This window comes from Dipodomys spectabilis, unplaced genomic scaffold (genome assembly GCF_019054845.1).
Source record: "Dipodomys spectabilis isolate Male_0828 unplaced genomic scaffold, ASM1905484v1 ptg000125l, whole genome shotgun sequence".
Taxonomy (NCBI): Eukaryota; Metazoa; Chordata; class Mammalia; order Rodentia; family Heteromyidae; genus Dipodomys; species Dipodomys spectabilis.
Window position 1 is genome coordinate 14547656 of NW_024870802.1, and position 18831 is coordinate 14566486.

An 18831-nucleotide genomic window follows, 5' to 3' on the forward strand; every position below is an offset into this window, starting at 1 on the left:
TGTCTCCTTTGGTTTTGTTAACTTGTGCCTGGGCCAAAACAACAGGCCAAGCCTCACCCCAGGAGGCACCCACAGAGCTTGAGGAAATAAGTCTCCATTTCAAAGATGCTTGCTGCAACTACATCCCTGGAACTCAAGTCCTGGGATTGGTGCACTCAAACCAGTACCCCCTCACAAAGAAAGTTCAAGTCGTGCTGACTTGAGATTGGTTGTCAGTTTTTTCAAACATCTCTGCTACTTTAAGTGTGAGGAGGAAAAAGGAAGAGTAGGCCGGAAAGAAAACAGATAATGATCCACAACTTATCCTTCTCTTTTTGACCTGAAGCACTGCTTGTCATTAGAATTGTCTTTAACAAAATCAACTACAAAAAAAAAAAAGGGAATTTTTTGTAAATAAAGTTTGGCAGATTAAAAACTTTCAATCACCAAGGCTATATAAGGGAAATATTTAAAATTGGGCCTAATGCAAAACTACCTGGCCCCACTAGATATTTTTCTCGCATCACTTCCTGTTCAGGAGGAAGTTGCCTTGGAAAATTCTTGCTCTTAATGCAAGAGAAAACCTGGGGGCAGGGAGTGCTTCCTGCCAGACCACCACCCTGGGTCTATTTGAGCTGATCAGAGGGGGAGGGGAAACACAAAAATGCCGCCATGGTCAGATTACACCAGATGCTCCTTTCTCTGTCCTGGATGAGACAGGAGCCAAGCTGGTTAGTTCTACATGATAAGAATTTTCAAAGACTCCCTCTGGGTGGGGTGGGGGTGGGGGGTGGGGGGGTGTCAGGGACATGGGCCATTTGTCTTGCCTGTAGATACAAGTGCCTATTGTAGGGGAGGGGAGGCTGGCTTGGGTAGAGGCCAGAGGTTTTCAACATCCCTTTTGCTCAGCAGGAAGCTCAATCCCTTACCTGACAGACAGTGACTGTTTTATGGTTTGATTATTATCTGATCACCACAAGGCAACATTGTCTTCCTTGTCTCTGCCCTGAGACAACCACCCAAAAGGTGGACCCTGGGCTTCAAAAGAGAAAAATTGCTCTTGGCACCTTCTCTCCAGGGTGGAAAACAGCGTCTGTGGGCTTTCTACGACTGTCTGGAGACCCAAGGCAGAAATATTAGTTACTGTACAGAGTTAGCAGGATTTGAGAATCATCCCCAGAGGACTCACCCCAGTGCTGGTCCAGGGGTGACATTGTCATAGGAAGTTGTCACTAATATTCTGAGGACACCATTGTCTCACTCATTTTTTTAGGTCTAATAGAATAACTGCCATGAAGATAATCCTGTAAATGTTTGAGAGAGAAATGCCCAAGTGGAGGCAGAAGTTGGGCATGAAGATGTCCCACTGGTTTATAGTTACTTTCTCTTGCCTACCTATGGTTCTATCTGCCAGACCAGAGGGTGTTACAAAGGGAGTAGGCATTCTCCCATCCACTACCATGAGACTTTAAGCTAAGGCAGAGTAGGTAGAGAAGACAACCAGAAAAATTAAGATAGAAAGCGTTAAGGAGTCCAAACTCAGGAAGGAAAACAAAACTAAGAAGTAAACCTGAAAAATCAGAGCAGCAATCCATCCTCCCATCACTTTGTTTTCCCAGTTAAAGGAACCAATAGCTCTCAGGAAGTGGAGTGTGGCTCAAGTGGTAGAGAGCCAGCCTTACGTGAAAAAAGCCAAGGAAGAGCTCAAGGCCCTGAGTTCAACCCCCAGTGTTAACCCCTCATCCCACCACTCCTAATCTTCTCCCCCCACCAAAAAAAAACAAACAGAAATCAACAAATGTTAAAGAAGACACAGAACAAAGGGCAAATCTGCCTCCTAAGAGACACAAAGCTGCAAAATCATGGACTAGGTAGACAGAAAACTGGTCATGTCTGGCAAATGAAGTCTTGAAATACACACCTGTTGCGCTGTGTTTTAGGTATACATAAACCACAGCCCTGTGTCTTCAATCATTAGAACCATTTTAGTCATGTTTTAGGTAATAAATCCACTCCAAAAGCTATCAGCTCAATACTTGGAAGCCTAGCAAAACAGTTATAGGACATGACCATCTGTAGGCTTCCAGCTCAGAATATAGAAAGATTCCCAAACAAGAACTACCCTGCTGGGTCATGTCACACATGAACCTAACAAGAAAAAAGGTTCTCATTAGATCTGTAAAGAAAAGGTTCATCCAAAGATTGCAAGTCTCCTTCCTGCAGGGGGCAGGTGCCCTGACAGGTGAGCGAAAGGACAAACGCATCTGCCTCTGCCTTAGGAGCCATGGCCTGTCTGTGCCTCACATCTTCCACAGCAGCCGTAAGGAAGCACTGCTGATGCATTTAAATTATGCATGGCTAAAGAGGCCAAAGTCACGGAATCGTCTCCAAGTGGGAATGTCAGTGTCATACTAATTGGCCCTGACCAGTAGTTTAAAAATAAATGCCCTCGATCAAAACAGAGACTGGTTGAGAAAGCATAAACTTACTAATAAAATAAGTCAAAGAAAGTAACCATTAAAATATCAACTCCAGTTGTGGGGGGCTGGTGGCTCACACCTGTAATCTTAGCTACTCTGGAGGCTGAGATCTGAGGATCACAGTTCAAGCCAGCCTAAACAGGAAAGTCCTGGGACTCTGATCTCCAATTAATTACCAAAAATCCAGAAATGAAGATATGGTTCAAAGTGGTAGAGCATTAACCTTGAGCTTAGGGATGGTGCCCAGGCCCTGAGTTCAAGCCCCAACACACACACGAAAAAAAGAAAGAAAGAAAGAAAGAGAGGGGGGGAAGGAAGGAAGAAAGAAAGGAAGGAAGGAAGGAAGGAAGGAAGGAAGGAAGGAAGGAAGGAAGGAAGGAAGGAAGGAAGGAAGGAAGGAAGGAAGGAAGAAAAGAACCATCGATGCCTGTTTGGGAAGTACAGTTAATAAAATTGGGATGACACAGAGAAGATCAACATAGCCCCTGCACAAGGGTGACACACAAATTTGTAAGCCATTTTCCATATTCAAAACCAAAGGAACATCTGGACACCAGTGGCTTATGACTGTAATCCTAGCTACTCTGGAAGCAGTGATCTGAGGACTGTAGTTTGAAGCCAATTCATGCAGAAAGTCCATGAGACTCTTATCTCCAATTACCCAGCAAAAAGCCAGCAGTGGAGGCACAGCTCAGGTGGTAGCGTGCCAGCCTTGAGTGAAAAAGCCATACAAGAGCACAGAGGTCCTGAGTTCAAGCCCCAGTACTAGCACAAAAACAAAAACAAAAGAAGAGCATCAGCTCCTGCATCCAGTATGTATTGAACACATGCTACCTAACAAGCTGCTTGCCAGATACCTGCTTTTATATTGTGTTATTTTCTTACATTTCCAAAATTCTGTTATCTCACCTATGTGCAAATAACAACATTAATGATGCTAACAATTATTTTTTTTCATTCGGAGAGAATTCTTACGGGTCATTTGGCCCTGTTTTCTATTGAACACAGATCCTTTTCAGATCTCCCTGAAAATCTCTTCACTGCCCCTTATGGCAGTCTTTGTATTGTGGGTCATTTCTAACCTAGAAGAGCCTAGTTCTCCTGACTGGTTGACGAGAACGTGTTAGGTACTCAGGCCACCAACAGCAGGTGCTTCTCTGCTTTCTGTTCTGGAATTAACCAGTTATGATGCTGGAAGACTTAAAATTTCTCACCTTCGATCTTGTCCAGAGAACAATCGATTGGACCTTGCTGCTATGATAATGTGCTGTGTGGGGGTGAAGTTGAAGTCCTTAGCCACATTCAGAACCAGTGGGAACCTGGTGTGTGTTGAAATGAAATGGAGCCATGTTGGGTTCAAGTTCGTTTATTATTGGCAAAACATGACTTCCTGTTTTTCAGGAGGAGTTATTTTTTTTAAGGCTCATAAAAATGGTTCCTGAGGCTTCTTGGACATCAAATGACTCTTCCAAAACAATATTTTGATGAGTTAAGTGTAAATGAATCAGAAACATGTGGATTAAATTTCCCTCAAAATACACAGGGGCTTTGAAATTAAGAGGGAGAAGAAAAAGAAAAAACATTTGGCAAAACAGAGCCTGACTTTTACCAAACTCCAACCCTTTGAATTCGATTATGGAGACGATGGACCAACTGAATTTTCAAGCACTTTGACTTTCACTGGGATTGGTCATGAACTGTGACATACCATCCTCCCTTTCTTTTCCCAGACTCCCAGCCTCCACTGGAGATGTTTCTAGAACATGACTGTTTTCTATCTGGAACTCAAGATGTACCTTCCATATCCATGTCCCACCTCTCATATTTAGGGTATTCTCATTCCAGCCTCTTCGCTCTGACTCACTTCCTCCTCCTATAACAACAGAGAGAAGATGTCAAGCAGGGAGAAAACAGCCAGAAAAGATGAACTCCAGATACATAGATTGGCAGCTGGTGAGAAAGTCTCACCATGACAGAGACATAGACTAAGATAGCAGTATAGCTTTGCTTCACAAAGGGACCTTCAGGAAGATAACCAAAAGCCACAGGGACTTGACCCCACCAAAAGCCAAAAGTGGCTGACCAAGCCTTCAAACACCATTTTCTTAGGGAACAGATATTCCTCCAGGAGTACTTCTCTGTGGACAGAGAATCAACATTCTTCAGGAATCTGGATTCTGAACACAGTACGCTCAGGTTGATGCTGGGATCCCTAGCCAAGAATGTGTCTTCCCAGCCAAAGGCCTCTGCTTCATGTCCTTGCCCATCTGCCAAGCAGGGCAGAGGAGATGGCGGATGCAGCCTTCAGTGCCAATTTCTACCTGAGGAGGCTCTGTGAGTTCCCAGAGAGGCTGTGAGCACAAGTCCCTGGGCTGTCCTGGTTTGTGTCTCCCAGGAGAACTGAGTCAATGGAAATCAGACCACTGCCAAACAGCTTGGAAGGCTGGCTTTCCCCATTGCAATACTGTGACTTCAGGTCTCACTCTCACCTAATACTTCCCCACATCCCACCCTTCTCTCCTGAGTCTCCACGGGCTCATTCTGCCCCAGCTCTGTGGAGGGAAAAAACTCATAAATGCAAGCACATGGCGCGCTCTCTCTCTTTCTCTCTCTCTCTCCTTCACTGGCCTTTGAGAGTGTTGTGTGATACGGTCATTTCTAAAAGATTACTGCAGTTTGAATGGGCACCTGCCCATGCCTATTTAGTTTACATATGGAAGCTTAGAGTATATAATGGTGACCTCCTCCATTGCACATAGCCAAGCTAGGCAGAAAGCCCACCCATGGGGTTTATTTGGTGTTCTTCTCCAGTGATGATCAGCACCAACACAGGCTTGCCAACATCTTTCTTCAGAGTTCTGGTGACACAAATCTGCTCGAATCCATTTCTATCCTCTTCTGACTCATCTGGCTATAAAAGCAAATCCATATGCTGCAGGAGATTAAGAGGGTCTGCATAGGGGAGCCATTTAAAACTTTATCAGAACAGAAATGCAGGCATCCAAAAAACTTTGAACACAATAACAAACCCTCCCATAGACACAAGAAAAGTCATCTGACATACAACCAGTAGGATGGGGGTCTCCTCCTCCTCCTCCTCCTCGTCTTCCTCCTCCTCCTCCTCCCCTCCTCCTCCTCCTCTTCTTTTCCTCCACTTCTTCGTCCTCCTCCTCCTCCTCTTCATCTTCTCCATGGTGGCACTACAAAACTAGTTCAAACCCAACTCATTGGCCAACTGAACTGTAATCTCTTCCAGGAAGCACCCTGGAAACTGTGCTTCTTTTTTTTTAATCCCAAGTTATCATACTGACCTGCCCTTGGCTGTTCAACTCTTAATTAGCACCTTTAGAAGCAGGGTTGAGTGACTCAGGGTTCAAGGGACAGTGTCTGCAAGGAGTGATGTTTTCCTCTGGGCAAAGTCGACTTGGAGTTTCTCCGAACCTCTCCTTTGAAGGTTGGGCTGGGTCATTTTTTTTTTCTGTTTCCTCTCATTAACTCATCCAGATGGGGCCCTAAGGGACCCTTTAGAAACAAAGTCTTTCCTACAGAGTGAAGGAAATCATTATAGTTTTGTGGATACACACTGAAAAAGCTCTTGCATGTAGGCATATAGTTCTCCCAGGGTTCTGGACATCCTGTGCTGGTTTTAAATGGTTCCAAAATGGTGACGAGTGTTATGCTTTGAGGTAAAACAGCCAAAGCAGGAATCAAAAAAGTGATAAATAAATTTGTATCCAAAACCTGTTCTGCATCAGAATACACTGCCATCAAACTGAAACAGCCAAAGAAAATGGGGAGCTTTTGTAACATGTATACAAAGGATTGCTATCTTTCATAAATAAATAGTTTTAATAAATCAATTAAAAATAGGCAAAGGATATGAATAGTGTTTACAGAAGAGTTGATGGAACAAAGTGGGCAAATGAAAAAATGCTGTATCCTAATGTGAATTAAAAAACACACACAAATTAATACAACATTCATAGCCCATATTTACCTCCAAGGTTGACAGTATTTTAAAAGATTAGTATCTGATATTCTTGCAGGTACGAGGCAAAGAGTGTAATCGTACAGAGCTGGCGGAAGCAAACTGCTAGAAACTTTCTAGAGAGTTGATATCAATATTTTTTAAAATGTGTATGCCAGGATCAATGAGCTACACTGTGATAACAAAGAATCACCCAAACTCTGTAGCACACAAAAAACAGAACTTATTTCTCATTCACACTAATTGCCCAACGAAACTCAGCTGAAGCTCTACTCTGTATTCATGGCAATAGTATAGCCTCCATCAAAAATATTGTGAGATCAGATGAGGTAGTACACACCTATAATGCTAGCACCAGGGAGACTAAGGCAGCAAGATTTCACTATCTCTGGAAGGGAAAATAAAAAGCAATGTAACAAACAACAGCAGAAAATAACTCATCAGTCTAGCAGAAGAAAACAAAACATAGCAAAGCATGGGCTGGTTCCTAAAGCCTCTACCCAGAAGTCTTAATGGTTCTACTCATATTTCATTGGATAAGGAAAATCATGGGATCATTTTGGAGTTCATCAGAGCAAGGACATCAGATCTTCTCACAGGGAGGAGGTACCATGGGGAACAAACTTAAAAACTTAATGAGGCATCATGCAATTTACATTCCACTTGGCCTAATGATTCCAACTTCTAGATCTTTATCCATCAAAAAGCATCATCATGTAAAATGGGCATAGTGATACCCTTCTGAAATCCAACACTGTGGAGGCTGAGACAGAGGATCACAAGTTTAAGGCCAACCTTGGCTGTATAGTGATACCCTGCCTCAAAAAATGAATGGCGCTGTGGCTCAAGCAGTAGAGCGCTCGCCTTGAGCTGAAGAGCGCAGGGACAGCGTTCAAGCCCCATGACCAACAAAAAAAAAAAAAAATAAGAATGTAAAAATAATCAAAAAATGCAAAAAAGTGTTTATGTACAATGAGACCTTTCATGACAATTGACAATGGTAAAAACATTGTAAAGCAACATGATTCTGTGCAAGAAGATGATTGGCTAAACAAATGATGCTATCCTCCCACAATTGAAAACCTTAGCATTCTTCTAGAAGACAAAGAATCTATTACAACACGAGGACATGTCTTAGCTGCTCATTAACAGAAAAAAGCTGTATGAATAACATGATCCCAATTATATAAAAACTGATATATTAGATGTGTCAAAGTACTTAATACATGTTTATTAAATTAACAACTAAAAAATAGTGGATGTTTTCCAAAATGTTATCCAATCTAAAGATGCTATAAGTATAGGAAATTTTCTTTCTTTCTTTCTGTTTCCCTGTACTTTTTTTTCTATTTTCATTTTTGGTGGATGGGTTTGTTTTTGGCAATCATTATGTTTTACTTCCATACTCAGAAAACTATATGCATTATATTTGCTTTAAAAAAATCAATACAATAAATTTAAACAAAACCTAAAGAAATTGGTGGGAAGTGGATTTCTTCTTTTCAGGAAACCACAGTAACAAGGCTTTCCTGTCTTGAAGGCCTATTGTGGCCAACATCCATAAAACAAGTATTCTTTTCTGGGGTGGTCCTGTTTTAGGCAGCCTATAAATTATTTAGGAGCATCTAACTAACCGTTTTGTTTCCATCTTTTCCTTTCTCTCTCTCTCTCCATCTCAGCCATAACTACGTGCGTGGGTCCATTACACTTTTTATTATCAACCTACATCGATCAAGAAAGAAAATCAAACTGGCTGGGACACTCAGGGACAAGCTTGTGCACCAGTATCTGCTGCAGCCCTATGGACAGGAGGGCCTGAAGTCCAAGTAAGTGCTGGCCTGGACCTAGCTTAGAAGCAAGTGCACAGGAGCTGAGCAAGGAGGTAATTAGAGTCATCCTCTACTGAAGCCACCATACCACCATTGCTAGCTACTAATTCACTCTCGAGCTCAGTGGGCTGAAGTAGAACAGGGTGATCTGGAGTGAGAGCACTTCGGATTCATACTGGGACCCTGGCCAAACCCCTCTCAATCCCCTTGTTTAGATTCCACAACTGTAAGGTCAAATGATGGGCAAAGTATTTCTCAAGGAGAGAGTACTCTTGGAATTTGAGCAAGACAGCTCTTCATTATGCTGGATTATCACATTGCAAACTATTTAGAATCCTTGAGAACTTTCTCGCTAAATGCCAACAGTGCCCTTGTTCATGGAACAACCACAAATTTTGGCAGTTGAGCCTCTTGTCCCCACCTGCTGTCACATTCTGTCATGTTGTGACTCTTATTTATTCCTCACCATCTACACACTTCATGAGCTTTAGAGGAGGAAGCACCAGAAGAAAGGATCAAAAGTTCAGAGGTCAAGAGTCAGTTCTGAAGCCAAGTGCCGGTCACTCAGGCCAATAATTCTAACTACTCAAGAGGCTGAGATCTGAGGACCCCGGTTCAAAGCCAACTCAGGCAAAAAAAAAAAAAAAAAAAAAAAAAGTCCATGAGACACTTTATCTCCAATGAACTACCAAAAAGCCAGAACTGGAGGTATGGCTCAAGCGGTAGAACACTAGCCTTGAGTGGAAAAAGCTAAGTAAGAGCACAGGGCCCTAAATTCAAGACTGGTATTTTTTTAAAAAAGAAGGTGTGGGAGGTGGTTTGAGACATGGTTCAGTTGGTTAAGCACTAGCCATTGAACAAAAGCATCAGGTACCCAATTCAAGTCTCGGTCTTAGACCAAAACTTTTTTAAAAGGTGTCAGTTCTGCCCCTTGGGTATATCTGCCACTTGGTCTCAGCTTCTCCATCTGAACAGCAGGAAGGAAGCCAAATGCTGGAGGCTCTGTGGCCCCTCCAAAAGTTAAATGCATCACTCTGTGATGCTCCCTTCTCTCCCTCAATCTCTCCTAGAAACTATCGGCAGCACTGATGTACCAAAGAAAGCAGCTCTCAGCAGCAGGGAGAAAGACCTGGTCAAGGGCAAGGCCACCAGCTCCCCGAGCAAGGCCTCTCAGGAAGGGTAGGGGATGCTCTGCAGACTGTGGGCGTTCCCATTCCATTTTTAATGTTTACCAAGTTTAACAAAGCTGTAAACTTGGAGCAGGTGGCTTGCACTCCCACAGCTGCCCGCAAATATTTGTGCTATAATTGTTCACTGTTTCACTGCAACCTTGGTGGCTTGCATTTGGCTCCCAACTGTATGTGCAATGGGGACAAACCCATCTGGGAAGTCACTTACTGCGTCTCTTTAGCCCACCCTAGATCTGTATTTTAACATGCGTCTTCGTGCTGCCTACATTCTTGGCTTCTACTTTTTCTTTCTTCCCAATCCTATCTGTATCAGCAGGACCCTTTGGAATATGTTCTCTGCTTTCTCTCTGCCTTCCCATCATTTGCAACTCATATGCTGAATTCCCAGCCTCCATCCGAGGCAGGAAACGTAGTTCTAGTCCTAGCTTCACCACGAAATAATTGTGTAGTCCAGGCAAATCCTATAATCCTAATCCCTTGGCCTCAGTTTCCACATCTGCAGAAGTCTGTGTATTTGGCAAGGACCCTGGCGACCCTAAAATACTCACCATGGGTCTGGTTTCTGGATGGCCATGAGTGCATTTAAGTCTCCCAACACCATTCAATATCAATCTGCAAAGTCATTTCGGGCAACAAAATCACTGACTCCTCAGCAGTGATGTGACAAGTTAAGGTCCCCTAAATACAAAGATCTTAGAAGCTAGGCCTATCTATCCAGTACCAGGAAGACCATGTGAACTATGGGAGGGGACTAGCCAAATACTTTAATCCAATAGACCCAAGACGTCAGTCTGCACTGTGCACAAGAGAAATTGTGTGCCACTCCCCTAAAAGCCTCAGTTTCCTCTCATGTGGAGCAAATGAATTGAGGTCATCCATGGAAAGTTCCTGATACATAGTGAATGCTCAATAAATGCCGACTGCCCTCCTTTTCCTCAACTGAAAACACTAGCCAGTCGAGGAAAGGGTATCAGTCGGTCTCACTATGAATGCTGTTTAAAAGAAGATTCATCTCAGATTTTTTTTAAATAATGCTTTAGCAAGATATGTGTTAAAATTACAATCGATAGGCATGCTGAGAATTAGGAAAAAATTAAACTTTGGTGCAGGAGAAAATGGTAGTTAAAGGGCAGCATCTTTTATGAGCTAATTTCCCCACCAACCAATTGTATAGACTCCAACCTATTTATCCCAGCCCTATTGCTGTCTACCATGTTATTCCCCTGCTACTGTAACCTGCCATATCAAGGCCTTGACTTACCAAGGGTGCCCCAATGACTGAGCCTCACGGGCTATGGGTGAGCTGAGTGGATGTTCACCCTTTGCTGTCCTGCACTTTATCTTGTCAGTGGATTAATGAGGATTGTGTTAACTTTGTTAAGAGTGTAGAAGAAGGACAAGGACAAAGGGAGCTTCATTCCACTGGAATCCTAAAGAAGGACTTTGTTGAAAACCCACTGAGATCAACAAGTACTGCCCCGCAGTCAGGGGGACCATGGGGCTAGAATCAGAAGGCCAGAATGTGGCGCCAGATGCTGCCACTTATCTGTGCAATCTAAGCTCAGATTCTTGTAAGAATCAAGTAATAATATGCAGATGAAACAAAGTCTTCTCCACATGAAAATCCCACATGCCCATGCATCCACATACATGCAAGTTGTATTAGAGAATTTGGGATTGGAGGTAAAGACAACTAGTCTCTAAAACCTAATTGTACCACTAATTCACTGTGAAACATTGGGCCCAAAATTCATGACTCCTCTCTTGTCCTATAAGCCACTCCTAATCTGTCACCTTTTCTGTTCTATACCCTAGTTCTTCTCATCCTGTCCTCTGCCATATTGGACTATAAGCTGCCAGTAAGGGACTACCATGTTAGAAACCATGCCATGTGCTCTGCCCACCAACCAGAACCCTTTATGGTTCTGGCTGGGGCCTCCCAGGAAGTGTGTGGTGTTACTGAAGCAGACTATGCAGAAAACGATGAAAGGAAACTCAAGAAGCCATTTCAGTCTTTGCTGTCTTTTTCTTTTTCTTTTTTAAAATAAGCTTCTGGGGCCAGATTCTGTGTTCCCTGCTACCGACTGAAGCCATATTAGTTTAGAAGAGGATGGAAAGTTCTGGAGGCCAGGAAACATGTAATTATTTCTATCTGGAGGAAGAAGATATAAAGCCAGCCCATGTTACATTCAAGCCATCAGTTAGGCATTTCTATCTTGTGTTTCAGGAGAGAGGATTGAGAACATGGATGATTCTCATTCTCATATAATTGCCATTAAGGCTGGAGAATTCAAATTTCAGAAAGAAAGGGTGTCTTCACGTGAACCTAGAACCTGTATGTCAGCTCTCACATAGGAAGCACTGGGTGGCTACTAATCAGACACTTTCTGGGCAGCTAAGTTCAGGGTGAAGTCTCCTGCTTTCAATTTCATGGCAAACCAATCCCAAGACCACCACCCCACCCCCACACACAAGCCTCAATTCCTTGTATAAGAGATTATAGTACTCGTTGTAGAATGTCTCGTTCTAGGAACCAGAAAGAGGAGGGTACTCTTTACTCTGTTGGGTAGAAGTTTTAGAAGCTTCACTGTCTGCAATTAAAGGATGTTCTGTATGTGGAATACACATTCTTCAAGAGATCCCCAGAGGGAATGGGAGATTTAGTTCAGAGAAGAAAACTAAGGTAACATGAGGACTTTCTTCAGATACTACTAGGACTACATCCAAGTCTAGAAGATTCAGAATGACAGGGAGGAAAAAGAGTTCAATTTAAAAGAAGACCAGTTTCACCTCAGAACAAGCTCATTTTCTTAAGGCTCACCTGGTCTGATGAACATACTTTCTCATGGAGCTTGTTAGTGAGAAGAGGGGCAACGTTCCAGAAGTGCTCTGATTTTTCACTCAGTGGGAGGCCAAGTAGGAGGGTACCACTTGCCATCCATCTCTGAAGTTCTATCTTTCCCTTCTATTCCCCACTGTCCCCACGACGCATAGACTGTGGTCTCTGTGGACACCAGCAAAGTAGCTTCTTCAAGCCACTGAAAGACCACACAAAGACTGTTATAAGAGCAAATAGTAGTAATGAAGGCTAGTTTTTCCCCAGAAAAAAAATCCCCAGCTGTGGGCTCCTCCCTGTCCTGATTTCACAGCTTTCTGGAAGACAACCCCGTTCACACCAGGGACAATGGCCCCATTCTGGGTAAATCAGAAGAGAGGAGAAACTTGGAGGCAAACAGCCCATGACCTCATGTGATCACAAATGAAGGTACATTTTCCTATAGGGAACTGGTTCTACCTGATGTCTATCTCTTATATCTTTCAGCAAACAGAAACAACATGAAGTTGAGCTTTAAAAAAAAAAAAAGCCAACTTATATCCAAAAATAAGAGGGCTTACCTGTGCAGGTAAAAGCCAAAATCAGAAAACATGACAGGTCAGATCCTAAGATGCTTCCCTGTGTCTTCAATTCTATTAAGAGGGGAAATAATCCTAAACTTAGAGAAGAAGGAAACAACTTTCATCCCACTGACTGTTGTAACATCCTGGCCTGAGGGAACTGGCAGATGCTAAGAATTCTGGGGTGGAATGACATTTTGAGGTGATCTGGTCTGTCTCTTGCCCTCATTTAGCCTGTGACTAAGCTGTCTGGACCAAAGGATGTCCAATGCTTAAAGACCTTGGGGAAAGGAGTGGCCACTGTGTGAACACTCAATTTTATGGTAACACTGGGGCCGACTACAATCATTTAAGTAGCCATGGTCTCACTAAACCTTCAGAACACCACCATAGAAGCACTTGGAAGAACTATTGCCCTTCCCTCACACACTCCATGCACCACGGTCAAGTTAAAGAAACTGAGTCTTGGACCTTAAAGTGGCTGTGTGAGTGTCACACACCAGTAAGTGTTGAGCTCAGGAGGAACCTCAGACCTAGTTTACATGACTCCTAATTGAGAACACTGCCCTTGATGGTGTCCTAAAAGTCCAGTAGTATAAAATTATAACTGCAGAGTACAGAAAATACAGCAAAGACAACTGAACTCTATGTACACCCTGGGAACATTTCCTCTTAGGAACGAACATGTTTGAAAATTATTAGGTTACCCAACAGCTCTCTACTTGTGGCAAATTCCTCCTTATTCCATTAAATTTCTCTTCATAAGTCCTAGTTTCAGACCATCCTTAGACATTCTCTCTGAACTGCTTCTAAAACTCTCCACAAGTGGTAGAATTCTTAGGAAGAGCAAACCTTTTTTTTTCTCAGCAAAATGAAGGGCTTCCCTTCTGCTTCTTCTATTCTCTTATATAAAAAGACCATTAAAGATCAGGAATGACTTACGTTAGTTCCACTTATGGTCTATACAAACTAATCTCACTAAATTACATTCTAACTCCATACACTCAGCCACTGCCAGTCTCCTCCATCGAATTGGATCTGCTCTTAAAGACATATTTTTAAAGGAAAGATACCAACGGGGAAGGCTTCCCCACAAGACTAGAATCATGGTTCTTCAGCCATTCACTAAGTTTTATTGAGATCCAATTTGTGCCATGCATAGCTTCTCTTCAGCCACCTAACTTGTAGTGACAGTTAATCTGGCTAGGAATTTAAAAGGATGGTCAGCTGGTAACTGTAGTTATCCAGAACTGCAAATAGTCAAATTAAAGGAAAAATCTGATTGCAAAGTTCAGCGTGGGTGCTTCTAATTGAAACATTCCTTGCTCTTCCTAAGAGGCCCTGTCACCATTTGGTCTTCAAGAGTTTATGAGAATGTTTAAGAACAAAGCTGGTGGTGAGGGAACTCCACGTTTTCTGCCCTTAGAGACCCCATTTCTCTTATTAGACATCAATATCTAACAGGAAGCAGTCTGTGGGTGATACTCTGATAGACAAGCAGACTAGTTCTGCTTTGGGGCTCACAGGTTCCACAGTAATGTTTAAACGTTTCTCTCACTCAGCCACCATGACTTTAACTGAAAGAATCTCAAGACCCCTATGATCCAAGAATCTTATTCACTATAATATGGGGAAAAGAATATCTTTTCCCCTTCTTTTTCCACATGCTACTCATTTTTCCCATCTCTGTGAGACATAAATTTTCCTTTGATTTTCATACTCATTAAATTCTATATCAAAGAAAAGTATTGGCATCTACCTTTGGGCTGTTAGAGAGCTATGATCTGATGTTAGCCAAACAAAATGATTCTGAAAATACTCAGGTAATTTCCTGGTGATAAGAATTCAAAACTATCTTCATGTCTCTTTTGGAATAGACTTTATGGTGACATTCCATCCCTAGGTTCAGAGCTTGACAGTTGTGAAAAGTCCTGAGATCAAAACTGGCCACCACCTAACTCACCAGATCAAACCCTTCCTCACTAAGGGTTAGATCTAAATTATAAATATATATGAAAACATATACAGGGTCACAGGCATATATACGCAAACACAGTGACTAAAGTATGGTATACACAGAGGAAGATCACAATAGTGTAATTTTTGTTAACCAACGAACTTGTAGTTTAACCAAAGGAATACTAGTAAGCTAGAACCTGTGTTGGAGTGGCAGGGGGAGGCTAAAAGGAAGGGGATAGACAAACGGAGAAAGGAAGAATGGAAAAATGCAGTCATAATGTTCAATGTATACATGTGAAGATGGAGCCAGATAAGTTGAGAGAATCGATGGGGTTGGGAGAGATGGGAAAGAATGATGGTGAAAGGGGTGACGCTGATCAACAAGCCCAGTAATTTACAAACTGACGTGTTAAATTGAAACCCCCTTCTTAACGATAATGTAGAAAATAAAATGGACTGGAACAGAAAGGAAAGGGAGGGGAACGTAAGAGTAGGGAAGTGGGAGAAAAGGTAGCGAAGGGTAGGGATGGGAAGGACAATAAAGGAAAGGAATAAAAAGAAGAAACACCACATATGCTTTGTGGATACTGACAGACATGGTAAGGAGAAGTGTAATCAATGGGCCCTTAGATCATCTCACCCAACAGACTCAAGACATCTGAGCATGTGAATTACATTTCTGATAGCATTTGGAACTTGGGTTTTTTTTTTTTTTTTTTTTTTTTTTTTTTTTTTTTTTTTTTTATTGTAAAGCTACTATACAGAGGGTCAAAGTTACATGAGTGAGGTTATGAGTACACTTCCTCTTGAACATTGTTACCCCCTCCATTGTTTTCCCCCTACCATCCCCTCCCTCCCTCCCTTCCCCGAGGTTCTTTTTTTTTTTTTTTTTTTTGATTGTGATTAAATGATTACATAATTTCAAAGTCACAAGTTCATTCTAACTTCCCTGGAGCAAATTGTCTACCACAGTCTGTAATATATAACAGTGTTCACATGTTATATACCATATTTGTGATCAGCAGCATGAGGATATTTAGTAGTGGTTCAACCAGATGAGCGGGAGTTCTTTGTTTCTTAAGTCCTGTTAGTTTTGTCGTATCACTAACCTTTTGGATTTAGCATCCACTTATGAGGGAGACCATGTACCGTTTGTCTCTTCGTTCTTGGCTTACCTCGCTCAACATGATTCCTTCTAGCTCCATCCATTTCCCTGCAAATGCCATTATTTTGTCATTTCTAATGGCTGCATAATATTCCATTGTGTATAGATACCACAATTTTTGGATCCATTCATCTGTGGTGGGGCACCTAGGTTGTTTCCATATCCTAGCTATTGCGAACAGTGCTGCAATAAACATGGAGGTGCACGTGTCCTTGTATATTGGTTCCTGTTGTTCAGGGTAGATGCCTAGAAGTGGTATGACTGGGTCGTAAGGGAGGTCAATCTTTAGCTTTCTAAGGACCCTCCAGACTGCTTTCCAAAGTGGTTGTATAAGTGTACATTCCCACCAGCAGTGTAATAGGGTTCCCCTTTCTCCACATCCCCTCCAGCATTTGTCGTTGGCTGATTTGTGGATGTGGGACATTCTGACTGGGGTAAGGTGGTATCTCAGGGTTGTCTTTATTTGCATTTCCTTCACCACCAGGGATGATGAACATTTCCTCATGTGTTTCTTTGCCATTTTTATTTCTTCATTTGAGAAGTCCCTCTTTAGTTCCCTTGCCCATTTAGTAATTGGTTTGTTAGGTTTGGGAGGGATTAGTTTCTTGAGTTCCCTGTATATACAGGATGTTAACCCCTTGTCTGATATATTGCTGGTAAATATTTTTTCCCAATTAGTTGGTTGTCTTTCTAGCTTAGTTGCGATAGATTTAGCTGTGCAGAAGCTTTTTATTTTAAGGTAGTCCCATTTGTCGAGTCTCTCTCCAACTTGTTGTGACCCTGGGACTCTGTTCAGGAAGTTCCTTCCTGTGCCTATTAGTTCAAGTGTCTCTCCTACTCTGTCCTGCAGTAGTTTCAGAGATTCAGGTTTAATGTTAAGGTCTTTAATCCATTTTGAGTTGATGTTGGTGCATGGTGATAGGCTGGGGTCCACTTTTAGTTTTCTGCATGTGGCTGCCCAGTTTTCCCAGCACCAGCGGTTGAAGAGGCTGTGTTTCTTCCATTGTATGTCTTTGGCTCCTTTGTCGAATATCAGCTGGCTGTAGGCCTGTGGATTTATATCTGGATCTTCTATTCTGTTCCATTGGTCTTCGGGTCTGTTTTTGTGCCAGTACCATGCTGTCTTTGTGATTATAGCTCTGTAGTAGAGTTTGAAGTTCGGCATGGATAGCCCTCCCATATTGTCTTTATCCCCTAGAATTGTTTTGGCTATTCTAGGTCTTTTGTTGTTCCATATAAATTTTTGGACTGTTTTCTGTATTTCAGTGATGTACGTCATTGGGATTTTAATAGGAATTGCATTGAATTTGTATATTAATTTTGGAAGTATCACCATCTTTACTATATTAAGTCGGCCTATCCAGGAGCATGGGAGGTCTTTCCATTTCCTAGTGTCTTCTGCAATTTCTTTCTTTAACTTTTTATAGTTCTCATTAAATAGTTCTTTTACATCTTTGGTTAGGTTAATTCCTAAATATTTTATTTTTTGGGAGGTTATTGTGAATGGGGTTGCTCCCTTTATTTCCCTCTCTTCCTGTGCGTTATCAGTGTATAGGAAGGCAACTGATTTTTGTGGGTTTATTTTGTATCCTGCTATTTTGCCGAAGTGACTTATGATTTCTAAAAGTTTGGGGATGGAGTTTTTGGGATCGTGGAGGTATAGTATCATGTCGTCTGCAAAAAGGGATAGTTTCACTTCTTCTTTCCCTATGCGGATCCCTTTAATGTCTTTTTCTTGCCTTATTGCCCTGGCTAAGGGTTCTAGGACTATGTTGAAGAGGAGTGGAGACAGTGGACATCCTTGCCTTGTTCCTGTTTTTAGGAGGATTGGTTGTAGCTTTTCCCCATTAAGTATAATATTGGCTATTGGTCTGTCATAAATGGCTTTTATTGTTTTTAGAAATGTTCCTTCTATTCCTATTTTCTCCAGAGCTTTTAGCATGAATGAATGTTGAATTTTATCAAAGGCCTTTTCTGCATCTGTGGCGATAATCATGTGATTCTTGACCTTGGCTCTGTTGATATGCTGGATTACATTTATTGACTTACGTATGTTAAACCATCCCTGTGTCTCTGGGATGAAGCCTACCTGATCATAGTGTATTATTTTTTTTATGTGTTTCTGGATTCTGTTAGCTAGAATCTTGTTAAGGATCTTTGCATCTGTGTTCATCAAGGAGATTGGCCTGTAATTCTCCTTTTTGGTTGGGTCTTTGCCTGGTTTGGTGATGAGTGTGATATTGGCTTCGTAGAATGAGTTTGGGATAGCTCCCTCCTTCTCTGTTTCTCTGAAGAGCTTGAGGAGTATGGGTATTAGTTCTTCTTTAAAGGTCTTATAGAATTCTGCTGTGAATCCATCTGGTCCTGGGCTTTTTTTTGTTGGAAGACTTTTGATAGCTTCCTGTATCTCATTATAGGATATTGGCTTATTTAATTGGTTAACTTCTTCTTTGCTCAGTTTGGGTAACTTGTATTTCTCTAAAAATGCATCCATTTCCGCCAGATTTTCTTCCTTTAGAGAGTATAGCTTTTGAAAGTAGTCTGTTAGAATTGTTTGGATCTCTTGGGTACGTGTTGTGATGTTTCCCGTGGCATCCCTAATCCTATTAATATGGGTTTCCTCTCTTCTTTTTTTAATTAATCTTGCCAACGGGCCATCAATTTTGTTTATTTTTTCAAAGAACCAGCTTTTTGTTTGGTTTATTTTGGTTATGGTTTTCTGATTTTCTAATTGGTTAATCTCTGCTCTCAATTTGGTTATCTGGCTTCGTCTAGTAGCTTTAGGTCCCATTTTTTCTTGTTTTTCTAGCTGTTTTAGTTGCAACATGAGATTATTTACTTGGTC

General features: G+C 41.9%; 1 protein-coding gene and 1 non-coding gene across 4 annotated transcripts in view; both read left to right on the forward strand.

Moving 5' to 3' along the window:
• Hpse2 (heparanase 2 (inactive)) overlaps positions 1-18831 on the forward strand; it is a 452598-nt gene that overhangs the window by 415331 nt on the left and 18436 nt on the right. For all 3 annotated transcript variants that reach the window (XM_042689534.1, XM_042689535.1, XM_042689536.1), the window contains one exon: positions 8127-8273. In XM_042689534.1, coding sequence (XP_042545468.1) covers positions 8127-8273 — 147 coding nt within the window. The remainder of the gene's footprint in view (positions 1-8126; positions 8274-18831) is intronic.
• Positions 2885-2989, forward strand: LOC122116061. The gene has a single exon (XR_006148878.1). It is a non-coding gene; the product is annotated as a U6 spliceosomal RNA (small nuclear RNA).